General features: G+C 43.1%; 1 protein-coding gene across 1 annotated transcript; it reads right to left on the bottom strand.

The window, feature by feature from the left end:
• Positions 1-109: 109 nt before the first annotated feature.
• On the bottom strand, positions 110-19233 carry mlxipl (MLX interacting protein like). Its single transcript, XM_080482482.1, has 17 exons — positions 18844-19233; positions 16017-16123; positions 15776-15858; positions 15540-15629; positions 14809-14850; positions 11264-11438; positions 10278-10358; positions 8270-8421; positions 7583-8168; positions 7417-7490; positions 5592-5841; positions 3613-3728; positions 3340-3462; positions 2985-3112; positions 1613-1736; positions 511-640; positions 110-407 (listed from the first exon to the last, which is right to left on the bottom strand). Exons 1-17 carry the CDS (start codon positions 19155-19157, stop codon positions 259-261), a joined length of 2724 nt encoding a protein of 907 aa, XP_080338608.1. The 5' UTR covers positions 19158-19233; the 3' UTR covers positions 110-258.
• Positions 19234-20498: the final 1265 nt, after the last annotated feature.

The following is a 20498-nucleotide window of genomic DNA, read 5'->3' as shown; positions in this document are numbered from 1 at the left end:
ACCTTCTGGCATGAACAGGGGTTGGAAAACACTTTTATAGGCAACAGTGTGTGTCACACACTCCGTTTCCACATCGCACAGACGATTCATGAACTGGAAAACACTCTTTAAGTAGCTTTTTAGTTTTATTGGAAAACAATTTAGCATTATTAACAGTCTGTAAGCTGAAAATAGTTTTTTTTTTTTTTTTTAAACCTCTCCACAGTTTCTTATGAGTTCCAGTAAAGCCTTTCTTCAGTCTGTGTTTGAAAGGTGGCGTCACTGACGAGTGGCGGGCTGCAAGGAGTGATCCGGGCCGGCGGTGGGGTCACCCTGGCTCACAGCCAGCGTGGCCTGCTCGGGCAGCGAGCTGGGGTCTGTCAGGATGGCTGTGGTGGTACTCAGGAGGCGGAGTGAACTCAGGACCACTGCAGAGGAAACAACAGGCTTTAGGGAGGAGGGCGGACGAACCTCATGGCCGAATAGTGTCAGTGTTGCTGGTTGAATATGGAGTTGACTTGTTGGACTCACTGGGTCTGAGTGCAGGAAGAGAGCAGTGCTGGTCCAGCCAGGACAGGGTGGACCGACACAGGTCCTCTACGCTGGCAGTGGACACCATCCCATTATAGGACTCAAACAGAGGCTCGATGATGATGCTGAACTGACACCAGTTAAGGAAAAATAATCTGATAAACAGGTGAGGTTTGAAAAATAACAAAACTGAACAATGTCAGTGGGCATTTTTGACCGTATTTGAACCCACAACCTTCTCACTGTGAGGCTACAGTGCTAACCACTGTCCACCATGCGGCCCTAATACAAATACCTAAAATTCTAAATCAGATTTTTATCCTTCCATTTGATAATTTTAGCTTCTTTTTTTTTTTTTTTTTTTTTTTTAAACCTTTGCATCCCGTGATCTTGGTGACAAATTGCGTCCGACCCCCAGAGGGTCAGGAGTAATTTCATTCTCCTGCTAGTTGTGCATTCTCTGCTAAACGCATTATCTGCGGAGAGGGAAAGAAAATTAGCTGTCAAATATCCAATAAATAATCCTGGAGAAGTAAATGTTTTTTTCATTCGTAATCTCAGCAGGAACATAAGTGCACAATCTCTCGGAGTATTCTTGATAATTCATGGCGGAGTGACTCCCTCAAGGTGGTTTACATATATGACAAAGAAGCCGTCATGTTAACAGTCATAGGTTCGATAGTATTGGAGGAGAGAGTTACAGATTAAATGTTTATCATGATTATTTATGCAACACAAGTAGAGACACTCCAACTAAAGCATTACACTTTAAATCTCACTCTCACAAACACAAACTCACACAGTATCCTTCTCTGCATGCACCAGGCTGGCATAATGCTCGGCGTAATTAGATCATTTGGATTCAAAGAGAGAGGCTTTAGAAACAGAACATGATTTGATATTCCTCCAAAGTGTGAGGATGCCAGACGACGCCGCAGCCAGTCACTGCACCGAGTCTCACACGCCTTCATTCACTCTTCATTACATTCAACTCCTGTCTTTTTTTTTTTTTTCTTTTTTATGAGACTCATTTTTTATTTAAAGCTGCGACCGCTTGATGTTTTTAATGAGCATTTGGGGAGATTAACATTCGCAAGGATACGATCCAGAACTTCCAGTTTTGCAGAGTCTGTGCTCGGACGTATTCTCTGAACTTCTGCCTCATGAGGTCGAAGCGCTGCCGCGTGATGGGGACGCCGGTGGCTGGGAGCTGCTGCTGGCACGCGCTGGTGAACAGAAACACAGAGTCAACAAAGCGGCGCGGGCGCGTCCTCACGACAGCGGGGGAAAGAAAGGACGGGTCACACTCGCCGGCCATAACATTAGGACCACCTCCCTGATATTGTGGTGTCTGGCACCAAGATGTTCGCAGCAGATCATTTGTGTCCTTGAAGTCGTGAGGTGGTACCTCAATGGGATCGTGTGCATCAGTTTCAGACTTTTAAGACCCTGTTTTTGTCAGATTCTGACTCTGTCTTTCAGTTTCAGACTCCTTGGCTTTCCCACCTCATGTGTGATTGCTGCTCCCTGTCCTGATGTGTTTCACCGTTGCCGGAGTGTGTGATTGTCTTCACCTGGTGGCCTTATTGGGGTTTTCTTGTGTGTCTTGTTTGCTGGCTGGTTTGTGTTTAAGCATTGGTCGTGTCCTTGTGATTTCCAGTGTTTGGTTTTTCGTCTAAACGACTTTATTTGCTGCTTGCTCCACCTCCCCTTTCCCGTGTGCGTCTAATAAAGAAGCTCCTGAAACCGAAGCAGCAGCGTTTGGCCTAATGAGTCCTTCCCAAATCGGCCATCCCTGACATTTAACTCCATAAAGAACAATCTCACTGCTTTTTTTTCTTCTTTAGACCACTAGAGAACTGCTGTTTTGGAGACACACTGACTGAGTCATCAACCTCTCAGATATTCTGTTGTGATTCGAGCCATCCGGACCTCTCAGGTCACCTGCTCTCTGTTTCAAGCTGAAGAACCAAACATCCCAAAAATATTTTGAACAAGCTACCTGAAAACTTTAGGATGGCGCGTACTCTGAGGTAATTTAAACCAGGGGAGTCAATGGCCACATACAACCCAATGTCATCCTGACTGGCCTCCTGTACTCTTGTACTTCAATGCTTTTATGCTTAGTGTTCTGCTTTTAATGGCTTTGATATTTGAGATTTCAGGTTTTTTTTCTTCTCTGTCAACTGTACATGCTTGTTGAAGTAAAGCACTTTGAGTTGCACGGTTGCTGAAATGTACGACGCAAAAACTTGTTTAAATCCTATTGGCCTTCTTCCTTTTTGCTGTCTGACAAATCCTGCACACACACTAACAAAATAAAGACAGAAGGAGTTTTATTCACTTCTATTGTCAGTGGGTATAATGTTTTGGCTGATGAGTCTAAAGGAGCATTATAATGTCAAAATGTTCTGTATTGATGTCATATTTAGTATGATAGAATGGAAAAGCAGAGGCTGAACTGAAGCACTGACTTGATGGCGGAGTTGAGGAGCTGGATCTCCTCCCGGAGCCTCTGAGCCTCCTCATGCAGCTGAGCTCTCTCCTGCTGCATCTTACTGATGTACTCGGCCGTCTTCTGCAGCGTGGTGGCTTTGCTGATCTGTGCCAGCAGACAGAGGGATTACTGCATTTCACCCAGAAGAGCTCAAACTTTCAACGCTACTGAACCTCCAAACACCAGACTTGTCCCCGGCTGTGTTTTTAACACATCTTTTTTTTTATTATTTAAGTTTAAAGTCTGAAGTCATCCAAGCGCTCTTTGATCCTCCCTGCTTCCCCCTTTCAACACGTCTATCAGAAATTCAGCCGCACAGCTTTCCACAGTACCTTTATGCTCGGCTGAGAGCTGAGTGTTGTCACAAGGTTATGTAAAGTGTCAAATCCCAGTTTGATGTTGAAACGCCTCTTCTGCTCAGCCGAGATGTGAGTTATCCTCCTGGTCTCGGTTTGCTGCAAGACAGTACAGCTCAGACGGACGCACATCGCACTTCACACCCACAAAGCCAGCCAGACTTATTTTTTGACCTTATTATGTTAAATGAACAAGACCTCCAGTTTAAAAGTAGAAGTGAATGGAGATGAAATGATAATACGTCCTACCTTACTTGATTCTATCTTTACGTGTCCTGAGAAGCCGGAGAGTGGAGACTCGGGGTTGGAGGCTTTGTCTAAAGGGTTTGGTGGAGACGTTTGGCCTGGATGTAGAGGGAAATTCACTAAAAGTAACAAAGAGAACACAAGTTTTACTTCACAATGTCACTCCGAACTGGAGGTGACAACATCCTCAAGAGTAAGAAACATAATCATGTACATCGTCTACGTACATTACCAAAGCCGTTTGGTATTAGAGGACAAATGTGAATGTGGTTTAATATTTTACTTCCTTTCTAAAGTGTGCAACAACCAATAATTTAATGTTTCTGGCTATTATTAATGTAATAATGCTTAAGTTGTATTTGTACACTGTTCACAGGAAAAAATTACAAAGTGAATAATAATAACAATAATAATGCTACTTCGATCATGTAATACCTTAATACATTATTGGCACAATGTTACTATAATAATTAATCAAATGTCTGATTGGCAAGTTATTACGTTAAGGGCTTTATTACATAAAAAAATGACAAAATTAATAAATTATTATTGGCAGGTACACATGAATGGCCATTATAACATTATTGGATGTGACAGGGTCCGTAGGAGGATCTAGCTCATATGATAAAAACATACAATGTATGAAATGAGAATAAATACTAAGTGGAATGATTCACAAATCTCATAAACCTGTATTTGATTCAGAATAAAACATGTAAAATGTGAGAGATTTGACAATTTCATAGAAAATACTAGCTGATTTCAACTTTGATGGCATAAATACATGTCAGAAAAGTGAACCATTGGAGCTTTTCATGTGATCTGTAACATGTAAATAAATATTGTATATTATTATTTGGTTTAGTGTATGTTTATAGTTTGCTTGTGTATGATCACACATGCATTTGGATTATGTGTACGTATACATGTGTATATGTGCATTTTCCTTTGGTGTTTAGTTTTGTTAAGAAACATTCAAGCCCCACCTAAGTGATAAAAATGTAAAGTACAATACTACAGTTAATGGCAAGTTTAATGAATTAGCCATATTCTATTTTAAAGAGAATATTTGCAGCCATAGTTTGGGTACCACTGGCAGAGACCGTATCTGAGGTGTTTTAGCTCTACACATGAAACAAAGTTCCAGAAGTCAAAATGTCTCCTCAACATTACAAACAGATTGGGTGTGGAGAAAAAATTTACTTTTATATACAGTCTCATTATATACTGAAATACCTTGAAATCAGAGAAGTTAAAATTCAATTAATAAAGTTAAATACTTTGTTCTCTGATTCAGTCTCCCAAACTCGACTTAACTTTTTGCAATCGTCATCGAAAAATCTCGAGAACATAACGTTAAAACCAAACATCCATTTTTGAATATGCTGCGTGACATTTATGAAGCCCACAAGGGAAAGTGTAAAATCTTTATCACACTGAATATAATAAATAGTGAAAACACAGAGTAAGAAAGGCTCATCACCTTTGAATTGACATTGATATTTACTGGAGTTTTCAGTTGTAGTTTATGTTCATGTGCTTTCATTACATGTTATCAGAAGCCCGATGTCCAGGTGAAGAGTGACATTTAGTTTTCCAAATCCTATGGCAAGGCTTAGCTTTTCCAATTACTCCAGTTATAAAAACTCTCAATCATCTGCTGCGCTGTTGTTTATGAAGCTACATATGCTCTCTCTGCACACAGTACTCATGTTTCTGCACAGTAAACTTCAACATTTGAGCTCACAGCAGTCAGACAGCGCTTCCAGCCACTTCATGTTTGCAATAAATTATGGGAACAGCTGCTCCACCTCCTTGTGTACTCACTTTAGGATATTTAGCAGATGTCTCGCTGAAATTCTGTAAACACAATGCTCAAATTTCCACATAAGACAGAAATCTGCACGTCAACCCGGGTACGGCAGCTTCTGCTCTCACTAAAACGTAATCCGTAAAAAGTGTTTGGAGAGCAGAGCTCATACCTGTTAGGCTGCTGCGGTCGGTGCCGTAGAGCTGGACAGGGGACAGCTTCTCCGTCTTGGGGATGAGGAGGGTTGTGGCGGCGTGCATGGAGCCCTGCGTGAGCAGGACGGACACCGCCGAGCCTCTGGAGGAGCTGCTGTGAGTTCCGCTGTGGTCGTGAAGGTGGGTCAGCACGGGGATCCCTGCAGGCCACGCAGCGCCATGCTGCAGCTGCGGCATGGCTCCAGGAACATGGCCACCGCCGCTCATCTGCTCAACAACAACAGACAGAGAACACAGAAATCCTGTTTGACCGGCAGGAGTAGATCATCACACAATTCTCACTTCATAGCGAGAGTGTTCCCAGTTTGAGGCCAGAGCTGGCAGCGTTTTTGTGTGAAGTTTTCCTTTGTTTTTCTTGTGCATGGCAGGTTTTCTTCTCATGAGGTGAATCAGTGACTCTCTCTCTCTCTCTCTGTGTGTGACAGACTAGTGATTTCAACTCCTCTTTCCTGAAATACTGACTGCAAAAAGTGACATTCAAGATTGATTTGAAAACATTTGGATCTCTCCAAAATAACACGTAAATGCAGTTTATGAGCGTTGAAGCTAAATATTTACTGGATGACAACATACGGTGCTCCTACTGACTCAATCAAAGTGGACTATCTAGGCCAGGATGTCAAACACATTTTAGATCAGGGGCCACACGCAGCCCAATTTCATCTTGAGTGGGCTGGGCCGGTAAAATAGTGCCATAATGAACTTCATATGTAACCTTTGGAGTTTTTTCTCGTTGTGGCGCAGAGTATATCTGATGAAAATGTCGATATTTTCACAAAACCAAACAATTATTAAATTACATTACTGCATTCTCAACAAAAAGCCAATTTGAATGAAACCTTCTAGTGCAAAGTACAATGAAATGTCCAAAATAAAAACTCTCCTATAGCTTTTGCTTTATGGATGTTTTTAACAAACTCACCCTGACAGCATGGCTTTGAGGCACGTACTAATTTGCTATCTTTCATCACTGATAGCTCAGCTCGGGTCTCAAGTGTTGTGTTGTTTCCACAACGCTTAAGAAATTTCTTTATTTTCTTGAAAACATGTTTCTTGGTTTGGCAGGCGGGATTGGGGCGTCTTGCCGGCCGGTTTTGGCCCACGGGCCTTACGTTCGAGACCGCTGATCCAGAGCGGCCAACAATCATGAACTATGTAAGCTGCTACTTCCCGAATGAAAGCATAACAGTGGTTTTATTTGCATTATGTAAAGCAATTATCTACTAATTCTGAAGTCTCACTGATCCCTTGCTGGCTGGTCACGAACAGCCAAAGGCTCCTCGCCTACATGATGCTCGGGTCGAATATAGACAAATAAAAAGTCATAAGCTGTGAGTGAACCTGCAGATGCATTATTAATGGTTAGGGAAGCACAGGTCCACCTCAGGAAACAACACCACAACCCCTCTGCGTGGCCCCGGGGTACCAACAGCAGGGGTTATATGCCGTAAAAACAGAAAATGGGAAGATTCAAACCAGCTGCTAAATATTAGATTTTGCTCTTCTCCTTGCGTTCAAAGAGTGTTATCATATTAGGAGTTAAAGAGCTCTAGAAGGCCTTGAAAAGAAAGATTGTCGTAGTATTTGAATCTGCAAATTAGAGATAAAATATTACACGGGGAGGAAACTGGTGCAGATTCCAGAACCGCAGTCAGTTGTTACAGGAGGATCAGTGAGATCAACTTTCTCATCCCAATAGTGGGAAGAAAGTTTGTTACAGAAGGTACTCTTCTAAGTTGGGTTCGATGTTCTGCCGTTTGTGGTTTTAAATGAAACACTCACTGAGGAGCTGGGAGACGTTGACCTCTGACCTTTGGCCGTCACCAGAGCAGTGTCAAAGCCCAGCGTTGGCTTTCCTGAAAGCAGAGTTCAAACGTGAGTCAGCGCAGCGTGACGGAAACATGCCGGCAGCGGGTTACCAGCGGAGCGGCGGTGTGAGCAGACTCACGCTCGTGGGCGCCGGAGGACAGCAGTTTAGCTAGGCAGCTGGTGGGCGTGGGGGCAGTGATCTGAGGGCCCTGCGGGGCCGCGGAGGGACCCGCCGTCCTCGCTCCGCCGGTCTTCTGCCTGTGCTTCCCTCTGACCGCGGCGCCGGCCACCTGCTCGGGGACTGAGAAGCAGTGGGCCGCCGTGACGGGGGGCGGCGCGGCGTGGACCGGGTCGGACGCGACAGACGGGTAAGTCACGGATGGGGCCGGGGTCTGCGAGTACGTGTCCCCCGCGTGAGAGTAGCCATGGGCGTGGTGTGCGGCGGTGGAGGCGGTGTGAGTGATGACGGTGGAGGTCACGCCAGTTGTTGTGTAGTAGCCAAACTTGTGACACGGCAGCGGGTAGAGAAAAGGCACGCTGGCAGCGGCCGGCTGCTCCGCACTGCTGGTGAACGCCACAGAGGCGGGGGCATTGTGGTACGACTGAGGTCCGTACGGCATGATGTCAGACGAGTGGTATTCTCTGCAGTCCGGGCCGGGCCTGGTCTGGTCCGGCCGGGGATTAGACGTGGAAGGCTGTGGCAGACCGTCCGCCGCCAGACTGGGCTGGAAAAAGACCAGATTTCATCCATTTTACCCATCAAACCACAGCACCGCTGCTAATAAACACCCCTGCAGCATGAAACCTAAAAACAGACGAGCGGTACCTGAGCCAGCTGTGTGTTGATAAGGAGCGGAGGAGCTGTTACCACGGGGGAGGGAGCCGCGGCAAACGCACTGCCAGATGAGCTCTCAAAATAGCCACAGTCAGCAAAATCAGTCTGCTCCGTGGGCTGGCCTCGATAGTTCATGAAGATATCTGAGGAAAACACACAGACACACACTGTCAATAACACTGTCAGGAGGAGAGGAATGGTGAGAAAACTGTTTTTTTTATTTTTTTTAAATAACCTAAAATAATTATAAATACCAGCTGATTGTATTTGAGTGAAATATGAAGGCATTTGATCATAAATCCCTTTGATTTTGTCTTCTTGTGGTGACATTACACATTCTCAGTGTGACAGTGCTCTCTGGTGGAAAAAACGTGAAATGGTGAAAACACACATACAGTATATTGAATATTCTGAGATCTCTTTATTTGTCTGCTTAATTCTCAAACCGTCCATCGTCAGCTGGACAAAGGGACTCTATATTGGATAATTCAGTATTGGAAGATCACAAAAAGAAGATCACATTGGAGGCAAACACTGGGAGACGGATCCACTCTCCAACATACAACAATAGGCTTGTACAATCTGTGCTCATCTCATTTTGGCACCCGAGGGGTGATTTCCCCCCTGAAGTGCTGACGTGTTGGCCACAAAAGCATCTCAAATCCATACATTTACAACAAACTTGTGGTGTTGACGACTGGAAGGATGAATTCCCCCGACCAACCTCTCTTTCTGCTCTACAACTGCCAGGTCGCAGTATTTTTTTGGAGCCTTCTCGGCAGCGACAAGTTGCAATCTGACGTTACTGAAACAGCGAGCAAATATGAGCTTACTTGCTTCTTTCAACACAAAAATAACTAGTTTTCTTCTGAGCTGAAAAAGTGTCTGTCAGACACTCATTAACTCTCTGAGCCTTGGTGCAGTGTGGACAGCTGATCCCTCAGGACCCTGCCAGCGCTGTGAGTACACACACACACACACACACACACACACACACACACACACACACACACACACACACACACACACACACACACACACACACACACACACACACACACACACACACACACACACACACACACACACACACACACACACACACACACACACACACACACACACACACACACACACACACACACACACACACACACACACACACACACACACACACACACACACACACACACACACACACACACACGCCTGATGTGTAGCCACGGGGCTGCTGGATTGCTTTGCTGAAAGTAACACAGAAGAGCTGGGAGACAGGCAGTCGCTGTGGTTCTGGGTTAGAAACTAAACTCCAGCCGGCTTCCTGCCTGAAGCCCGCCGGCTCTCTGGCTGTGTGCACGTTGTTTGCTATTTGCAAGAAAAAAAGCCGCCCGAGGCTGTTAAAGTTTTCCCGCCTCTCGCTCTCCAGGATGTATCAATAAGTTTTAACTTACAACAGGCAAAGAAAACATGAATTTCGCTGTAACACTTCTTCACATTTGCTCTCTCGCTTATTCCTTTATGCCAGAAATGACTGTGTTCTGTATTTTACTGTTATTTTAGTTTTTTCCCCTTCCGAGTCTGCAGTTCCGTCCGTTTGTTGGTTTTTTGCTTATTTTTCATTGATTTTCGAGTTTCTGACTTCTGCCCTGCGGCAACCAGACATGACTTAATTATGGCGCTTAATCAACTAAACACTTTAAATTTAAGTGACTTAATTGTGTTTATTTGCAATATTCTTTCAAATTCATATTTCTGTCATGGTGAATTTGCCTTTGCTATAAGTTGAATCTTGGTCTGTAATACATTGAAAATAGTTATGGCCTTTTGTATAGTTAGATCAATCGCCTGAATCCAACTATAAACTGTCTGAAAATTATATGAACATATTCATATGAGACGTAAGATTTTCTAAAGAGCGTTAGATAGCTTCTATAGATAGAAATCACGCACTTCTGTACCGATTCTCCCATCACGTGTCAATCTTGACTCAGATGAGTACCTGGTATGTCCATGAAATCCTCCAGGTTGGGTTGCAGAGGAGTCAGACCCGGCTGAATGATGTCGGCATTGCTGGTGTATGCTGAAGAGGAATAAAGCACCGGGTTAGATGTAGATTATGAGAGAGAGAGAGAGAGAGAGCGAGAGAGAGCGAGAGCTTCTTTTCCTGTGAGTAGATGAACAGCAGATCCATGTGACCACAACCAGAAAATATGAGCAATTATTTAACATTCTGATAATTTACTCTGCTTTGCCACCGCTGTCATATTCGCTTTCGACATAAGCTTGTGGCTTAGCTAAGATTTCCCTCTTCAAAAGATGGATTGCAAGTGTTCATCAATGAAATATGCAAGTTTTCCGATATTCAGAACTGAATACTACATCAGCAGTGGATAGTGACCGAGACAAAATGCAGTATTTGTATGGAAATAAATGTAAAACATTTGAAAAGCTCTCCAGTAAGGAAAGTACAAGACTTTAAATCAGACACTCATAGACGTCCAAAATGTTCCCAAAATATTTTACCTGCTGCTGTCAAACCATTACATATTTTTTTTTTTTTTCATTTTAAATCAGAACACTGCTGTGGATTAATTTTAATAAAAAAAATTTTTCGCAAGAGCAAACAGAACCAAGAAAGAAAGGAGGGGATATATCTGCAATTAATGCATTTAACAAACACCTTTAACAACTAAAAACGTACATTGCAAAGGTTGATATAACAATGGCAATATTATTGTAATATATTGTCCAGACACAGTTTATATATGACTCAGCAAATATTAGATTCTATGAAGCTACAACTCTGCAGCTTTATGACACACCCATTAGCTGTACAAAGGAAAGAAGAGCTTCTGAAGCCTGTGAGAGCTGATCAACTTTTCCTTATAGCAGGTCTGAACAAACAATTCAAACATATGAACAGAAGAAGCAGATCAATCAAGAAGAGTCAATTTAACCGTGTCAGTGGTTGGACAGGAGACTCACTGTTGTGCCGGTCGCTGGCCCAGGGACAGGGTTTCTGCGTCATGGTGAACAGGGTGTCGGAGATGTCGGACAGCAGGCAGTCCAGGTCGAACATGTGGGCCTCCACCGGGGCGGCCTCAGGCTCCTGGTAGGTCTGGTAGGAGCGTTTGTCCAGCTTGGCCTGACAGATCGGACCCTGCGGAGCAAAGCGGACAGGAATCAAGAGGCGTCTCTGGTACAACACATCAGTCAGAGCTCTGCAGACTGAAAGGTCCCGAATGCAAACTGATGGCATTTGGTTGTCTCCGTCTGGACGTGTGCAACATTTGATGTCCTATCGAAGGAGTTCAGCACATTTACAAACTTTTAAAAAACACAAATATCAAATAATCAATACAAAAATATTAAAAGAACAGGAAAAAATAAATAAATACATCCATATCCTGCATTGAGCCGTCCCAAGAAATAATCATTTTCTGCCTGTTTGTCTTGTCCTCTTGAGAAAACTCACTGAAGCTGAAGCTGCGGATGCGACCCTCTCGTGCAGACGCTTCACCCCGATTCACTCCTTCACTCTCAACTTCTAAACCCGAGGCCACATTTATAGGGAAGCCCAGATCCAGCCGGAAACTGTTTTGATTACGTCTGAACCCACGACATCCCCTCTTCCAGTGTGTAAGTGTGTCCAAGTAGAAATGAGGTAAGATTGCCGTGTGCATATACATGCGTGTGTGTGTGCGCGCGCGCGCAGTGCATAATGAAAAAGCACTTTTGACATATTGTTCAAAAACACAAGCCCCTTACAGGTTATCATTATGTCGGCTTTGTTCATTTCTTTATTTTTGATGTCCCACCATTTCAATAAGAGCGGCAGCCTTTTGTCCCTGACCTAATTCTGGGAGTCACACACACACGTGAACTCCAAAGGCAGAACCTGAAGACTCTGCCGCCTCCAACTGCTGCTGCTGCTTCGACGAGGAAATAAACACCAGCATGCATGTGAGCGCCGTATAATGTCTCACTTCCGACTGGCAGCATTTACATTGTATGTGGGGGTTTCCTGCGACCGTGTCGCGTATGGGGTTTAATGAACCTTCATTTGGAAAGCATGGAATAAAATAAATGTAAACAGAAAAGATTCATATTTTTAAGGACACAAACAGGCAAGCATTTACCCATAAGCTGAGCGCTTAAGATGACAGGGAGTCAGCAAGAAATCCTTTGTGATCAAAGTGCAATATGTGTTTGCTTGTTTCTCTCACAGGATCTGGCAACACGCTGCACATGTAGGCTGAACAGTGTCTACAGCAGACTGCTTTTCTGACTTTTTAAAATGAACGCAAATTTGTGCCTTTTTTCCTCTTCACATTCTGCAAACGGACCCGTTCCTGGTTTTAACCTCTTCAGAGTTGCAGTGGATCCACTCAGACGCCAACAACAGAACCAATTTAAAGTTTTAAATGGAACTGCAAGTGTTTTATTTTAAGACTGATTTAGTCTCCAACTCAGAACTTTGATTGAAGCGTATTACGATATGTGCCATTATGTGAGCATATCCTCACCGACTAATATAGTGGAGTGTCACACAAACAGTGTGTGTGTGTGTGTGTGTGAAATGTCAGAAATGGTTCGGAGTCCGTCTCATTTCGTTGGCATCCCCTTGCAGACGAACGATGTAGAAACTGAATCGACAGCATTCGAATCAATCCTGACCTTCGTCCTCTCATCCTGACCCAGCTTTACGCTGTCAAGCAACAAAAGAACGCTGTCCTGTTTAATAAGTCTAAAAATAAATGGATGGAACCAAACTCTACAATCTGAAGTGTCCAATCACTGACTGATCATGTAATCTTTCATCATTCAATGTAGTTACTGTCATCAGGCAAGAATTACTATTAGGAACACAGACACTGTCTTTATCATGTGTTTGTGCTTTAAATGTGTTGAATCTTGTTAAAAAAAAAAATGCTTCTTTCTTCACATGCTTCTTGGCAGACTTCCTGCTGACTTTATCAAAGCCTGCAGACGTCAGCAAACAGACTGGAAATCAATAGTATCACCCCAAGATTGTTAACTTTTTAAAGGAGAGTCATCCAAGTCAGCGATCCTCAACCGTGAAGGACGGATGAACGTTTGAATAAGCAGCAGCAGAAGACGGCGTCGGCCTGGGGCTCATGACACTCTGGAGGCAAACATTGTTCTGATTGTCCATCTACTCTATTAAGAACGATTTACTAACTACGGCCGTGGGCTTTCCCCAGTTTATCCAAGTCAGAGCTTTTTCGAAAAGTTGTTTTTTCGGCACTGTCGCAAAGTAAACAGACACGCAAAACATAACGAAGGTTTTGTGTTTTCACTTGATAACAGTTTTTGTGTAAACGGGGCTTAAAATACGTGTGAATAGAAGAACGGAACCAACAGTTCATCCCAAAATATACAATCAAATCTCCTGCAAGAAGGCATCGAACTGAGTAAAATCCTATTTAGTTTAGAGGCTTTATCGTCTCTTGAAGATCACCTATACGTCATTTAGCACGACTGACTGAAAAAAAATAATGTATGTTTGAAAACTGTCATTTGCAATTTGTTTATGTGTAAAGCACTGATCAGTTGTTTTTCCACATTTTTTCCATGATATGTGAAAGGAGATGATAAAAGACCCAAGCTTATGGTGTTCATGCTATTATGTTATATAAAAGTACATCCATCTACTTAATTAGGGCTACTTATATATATATTCACTTTAATTAACCATGAGCTATGAAATATAGTTGCTGGTCCGATAAAGTTTTAAACAACACAAATTCATAAAAATAGCCTATGTTATAAAATGAACGACAGAAACAAAAGCGATAGAAAAAAACAAGCCTTATCTGTGAGAGATAAGACTTCAGGAACGCTCACTAAAGCTATAAAAACCTGGTTTAGTGATCTTTGACCTGATAAGTGTCCCTTTTGAAGAGCCGCGCAACAACATCAACAGCTAATCTGCGGGATTGGGACTGTGTTTTTGGGTTCCGGGCGTCCGGGGGGGCGACGGCTGAGTGCACACGCCACATTCTCACGTGAGTACTCTCATGAATGAGGTGCTCCCCTCTTTCCGCCTCTCTTGGCGTCACGGTTGAAGTCGCTGCCCCGGCGCCGCACAAAGCGCCGCTGGAAGTAGGTCAGATTTGATTAAATTACCTTAAATTTTGCGGCTATTTCACCTGAATATGGAATTATTTTATTTTTAAAACGTGCGTTCAAGCCGTTGGCACCGCCGGTAAATCAATGTGCGTCAACCGCCTGCGGATGTCAGGCCGTGACGCATGGCTCCACCTTTCCTTCTTTCTCTCCTCCTTTGCTTTCCAGTTTACCGAGGGAGACTCACGCCGCCGGCTAAAAATAGATCGGGAGAGGACTTTGATGATCAGATGTTGCATTGAAACGTAAACAAAGCCAGTAGGTCAAACCGACAGCACTCGCAGTGGCGGCTGGGTCAGTCGGCCAGCGGTCAACATCAACGTCTGTTGATTTGCTCAAAGGTCCTAAAGGAAGAAGCTTGATCGAAGCTTCCGACTCACCTCCTGCAGCATGGAAAGAATGTCATCCTTCTTTTTCTGAAGCTGCAAAAGAAAACAATGAATTATAATGCTGATTAGTCGTTTTCATTCAAAATATTTCTTCTCACAGTGAAAGAGACTTTGGTAATAGAACTTTACTGGAATGCCTTTAGTTTGTTGATGTAATGTGTGCAGTCATATGTGGATCAGTTGTAAAGCTCCTGTCTCTTTCTGTAATGCTCAGGAGACAAATGTTAGTTTTAGCATCAGCCCAAGCTGCCGTGGTCATTTGTTACTATTTCCCTCACTCCTGTTTACCATGAAGAGTGACATCTATCTAGTGTGTTTTCCAGACGACTTGCTTGCTTTCATTACATTTTCACTTCAGAAAGGTTTTGTTTTCGAAGACGATGTCCATTCACAGGGAAACGGCAGGAACGATTGAAACAACATAACTTTCATGCAGGACCACCAGTGGGTACGTTTTTTGTTTTTGTATTGAAATCACATACACACATATGAAAACAATACGCTGTAAACAGTAGCGATGGCGAGTACAGGGACATTTGTATGGACAGACAACGGAGTTGGATTGTCGGAGGCCGCAATCGTTACTGTCCGTCTACAGACTTTCTTCACTCTCAGGGTCTCATACACATGGGGACACATAGGACAGTTTTAAAACCATTACAAAGTGGATTTTGCTTTATATGGGACCTTTAGATATGCGGCGTGTAAAGAGAAGCGCTCACCCGTTTCTTATAGTAAATCCTCCACTTGTGATACTCCTTGATCACCACCTCGATCCTTCGCTTCCAGTAGCTGCCCTCTAAGATAATCGCCTGTAGGCCGGAGACACGTGAAGAATAAGCCTTTCTGCAGAGGACATCACGTCCCGCTCTATCCGGCAGTGAGTCACAACTCAAAACTCGAGTGTTTTTAAGTGAATGGTGGGTGAAAGAAAGCAGCTCTTCTTGAAGTGACTCACTTCAGGCTTCCGATGAGCGTCTGCCTCGGAGCCCTCCAGCGGGGTGACGAACCCACACACAGGGTTCTTCCTCTTCTCCACATCTGAGCCCACAAGACGCGGAAAAAAACTAATCAGCCGATACGCACATGTACTGTAGTAGAAGAAGTGAAATACTTCGACTTCTTATTAGTTGATTTCGTGTCTGTGGCAGTGAAGAAGAGGAGGAACAGGAAGTGGAGGTGAAGCGTTGTGGACTCACACTGAATGAACCAAGCCCTCCAGATGGCGTTGTTCAGACGGATCTTATCCCTCCACAGCAGCCGCAGACCTTTAAAAGACTTCCACTTGGGAGAAACGATCTTTCCACTGTGGGTAAAATAAGGCAAATAATCAATCAACAATCAATCAAATAACATTTTCTCTGAGAGGAGGTGCATCGGTATAGTTTCCTTTTTTAACCAAACATATAAAAAGCTGTAAGAGAGCATTTCATCTTAAGGTTTCTCAACGTCTTACTCAAGGACACTTTGACAGGCACAGTTGGGAATCGAACCTTCAACTGCCCGATTGGGACTGTTACTTCCACCATAAAGAATTAAGTGAATGATAAAAACTTTGAACCAGTGTGGTCATGAGATTGTTCAAGTTGTGATATTGACTTTACATATTTGCCCATTGGGAGCCAAGTGGTACTGAGCACAAGATCAGATTTATTTGTCCTATTGGTTTTCATCGATATGAAACAATAACTACGTTTTTTACTTTAGCTGCAGTTTTCCTTTCGTTACACAACCAGCTGACTTCCTCCATTATTATCCTTTATTTTTTATAATTTCCTAATAAAATTAATTGTAACCGACTGAGAAGGAGCATTAATATTTGGGGGGAAATAATCTAATGAATACAAACACTTATACAGATGATATGAATGCCTTCATTCCTTCAAATTATCTTTATTTCTTATCTCAACATCATGAAAAACCCTCAAGGAAGTACCCTGCCTGTGAGAAATAACTTCTTTTTTTAGTTTTTAATAAAATTCTTTACCAATATGAAAGAGAAGGTGATAATAAAACATTGTTCAGGCAAAATGTGAAATTCCCCTTTTCATGCTTCAGGATTTAAAATTATGAGTGCAGAAGAAATATTCTGCTAAAACCGGCAAGAATTGCTTTTTACAAGAATAATGGTTTTATAAAAAAAAAAAAAAAAAGACAAGCAGCCCAACTGCTTCTCCTCTGCTGTAAAATCCTGATTCTGACTAATAGTTTCCCATCAGCGTTTCTGCCGCCACGCTGCCGGGCTGTTTGCACGTTTTTCTTCTGCCTGCCGAGTGCGGAGAAGTGGACTCCTAATGCGAGGTGCTCGGGGAGTTGCTAGGAAGCCGGAGGGAACCGTTTTCAAGCTGCTTTTAATGGACTGAAAGAGGCTCGCTCTCAAACAGCAGAGACAGCACATTACTGAGTGGAAAACACAGCTACTAATTAATATCAGCCTGGTTAATACAGTGCCAGAGTGGCAGGCTGCACATAATACATCACATATAAAGTACTCAGAAGAGCAAAAAAGAGAGAGAGAGAAAAAAAAAAAAAAAAAAGACAGTTTACTTTGTGGAAATGTGCCTTTTGTGATTACAAAAGACAGCGACGGTCAGGAAAAACAGCCTTCTCTGGGTCAGAGGTCACTTATTAAAACACACTTCTGTTTCAAAAGGATAGAAGACAAAGCAGGAAGTAAAATAAATCATTCTTTTAATGTCTTCTATCTGCGTGTGAAATCGGAGCCGAAGCTGTGGTTCAAAAACAAACCCAGACAGTGTGCAGGCATCATCTCAGGGCTTTCGCTCCTTCCCCCTCCGTCCCACTGTAATCTCTCCCGTCCTGCCAACTGGAATCAAAGTCCAGCGTCAGGCCGAGCTTTTCCAGGCGGTTGTGCAAGAGGAGTGACAACACATGTACACAGGAACAGGCTGAACGCTCACGACTGGCAGAGGGAAACCTGGGATTTCATGTGGAACAGTTTTTATCCAAAAGGAAATCAAAGGCTTGACTCTTCCTGTGTTAGTTTGACCATTTTCTCTCAAACGTTTTACAGTGAGTTCCATCAGAGAAGGTTTCAAGCCCTCAAAATACCGTGAACATCCAGCATCATGAGCTTAAACTCATCCTAACAAGGCGCAGAGCCTCTTTAACTCTCACAAACACAAAAAACAGCCACAAGTGTTCAGTTTCTGTAAAAAAAAAAGAAAAAAAAAAAAAGAAATTCACACATAATTCAACTCATAACCACACAGGAATGGAGGCAACAGGCGCACGAACCAGTAGTAGGAGGGTAATATTCAGACAAAAACTATGATTTGTACCATAGTATTTGCACAGTAATACTGGATAGTTATTAATCAGTTTCATCTTCAGAAAATGTTCATGTCTTTCCTCTATGTTGGAGGATTAAGAATCAGGGAGTTTGATGATTTTCATCTAAAAGATCAGGTAAGTTCTCATAGTTTGTCATAACTGTGACATCTGTGGTTTTGCACCAAAGCATTTTATATCTCCGCAACATTCTCAATAACTTGGATTTTAATGAAATGGTTAATAGTTTCACTTTGCTTATACTACAACTGTTGTAGCATTGTGGCATTTGTTCGCTTCACCATGCAAATCATTCTGCTGCAAATAAACTTGTATCTGCTGCAGTATGTGCAGATCTGCCCTTTGAATAAAGTTTTTTTTTTTTTTTTTTTTTATAAATAAGAGGTCAAGACACCAGACCACCTTTTGGGCCACATGGGGCTTTTTGGCTGTTTCAGATTAATAAGAATTAAAGAATCAAATTCAAATGTGTATTACACAATAAATTTAGGATACTCCTGAAGTTATAGCAGCTTTATTCTAAACGTGTTTTGGTTGCAGGACATACTTTCACTCAGGTTTAAACGTGTTGAAAGACGATTTAAAAATAGAAGAGTGATGCGGAGCAGAAATAGTAAGTGAACGGAATGTCCATACACAATGTTTTTGGGCTTTATGTTCCTAGTTTTGGGGTCACCTGATGGTCTGCAGGTAACAGGGGGAGGCAGGCCTCACCTGTAGGCCAGCGACATGCACTCGAAGAGCCGGGTGAGCGTGGGGTCGATGCTCAGGCTGCCGGAGCTCAGCGGCCCGTATCGGTACGTCTGGCACCACGTCCGGTTCACCGTGTAGAAGTCGAGGCTCAGGGATCCGCCGCTCCTCCTCCTGCGAGCCGCGGAGTCGCTGTGCGGCGACGACACCATGAAGTGCCCGCTGTGGATGACCTGGGAGCCGGGCAGCGGGCCGGCCGCCGCCCCGGCGCACGGTGCACGGACCGGGTCCGCTTCCAGGTCCGACTCGGAGGAGTCGTGCAGCTCTTTGGCCGCCATGGTGAGCGCACAGCCGGCGAACTTTCTCCTCTCTGTCGGTCAGCTGCTGTCCCACCAGCTGCGCTCCTCTGGAGTCTCTGCCGCTGTTGCGTAATTACGCGCCGTGTCAGCTTCACGAGAGCTAATAATTAATGGGACCGCACGAGGAGGAAGAGCAGCTGTAACACATCATAGTTTTTTTTTTAAAAAGTTACCTTTTAAAAAGTTAGTCAACACTCAGGATGAACCTTGACCCACATTCTCTTAATTTTGCGTAATTTAAGATGAAACAAGGCTGAAAAGGAAGAAAATGGAGAGTACAACTGACATGTTATCCAAATGTATATTCTTATGACTGAATGCAATTGGAATTCACTTAAGACAATATTTTATTCACAAAAGCCTTAAAAAGTTTAACAATATTTCGATACTGTATATACAGTTTGACAATTACTTTTAAAATAAAAAATAAGCTTTATAACTATTACACATAATCAAATACATGAATGGTCTATCTATATCTATAAATACAATACATACCCACACTCAAGTTGTTGCCATTCAGGGTAAAAAAAATAAAAAAATACTCGCACAGTTTTGTTGCTGCACAATCATGCGCAGTGGGGCGAAAAAGTATTAGGTCAGCCACCAATTGTGCAAGTTCTCCCACTTATGGTAGAGGCCTGTCATTTTCATCAGAGGTATACCTCAACTATGAGAGACAAAAATAAATAAAATGCAGAAAATTGTCTGATTTTTAAAGAATTTATTTGCAAATTATGGTGGGAAATAAGTATTTGGTCAATTACAAAAGTTAATCTCAATACTTTGACCTCTGTCATGGCCAACAAAGGGTATATAACAAACATTTTCGTAAAGTCTTCACAAGGTTTTCACACAGTGTTGCTGGTATTTTGGTCCATTCCTCGACACAGAGCCCTACTAGAGCAGTGATGTTTTGGGGCTGTCGCTGGGCATCATGGACATTCAACTCCCTCCAAAGATTTTCTATGGGGTTGAGATCTGGAGAATGGCTCAGCCACTCCAGGACCTTGAAATCCTTCTTAGGAAGCCACTCCTTCGTAGCCCGGGCGGTGTGTTTGGGATCATTGTCATGCTGAAAGACCCAGCCACGTTTCATCTACAATGCCCTCGCTGTATGGAAGGAGGTTTTCACTCATATTCTCACGATACATGGTCCCATTCATTCTTTCCTTTACACGGATCAGTCGTCCTGGTCCCTTTGCAGAAAAACAGCCCAAAAGCATGATGTTTCCACCCCCATGCTTCACAGTTGGTACGGTGTTCTTTGGATGCAACTCAGCATTCTTTCTCCTCCAAACATAAGTTGAGTTTCTAACC

The sequence above is a fragment of the Lipophrys pholis genome (assembly GCF_963383615.2).
Source record: "Lipophrys pholis genome assembly, chromosome: 16".
Taxonomy (NCBI): Eukaryota; Metazoa; Chordata; class Actinopteri; order Blenniiformes; family Blenniidae; genus Lipophrys; species Lipophrys pholis.
This window is presented reverse-complemented; position numbering and strand designations above follow the sequence as displayed.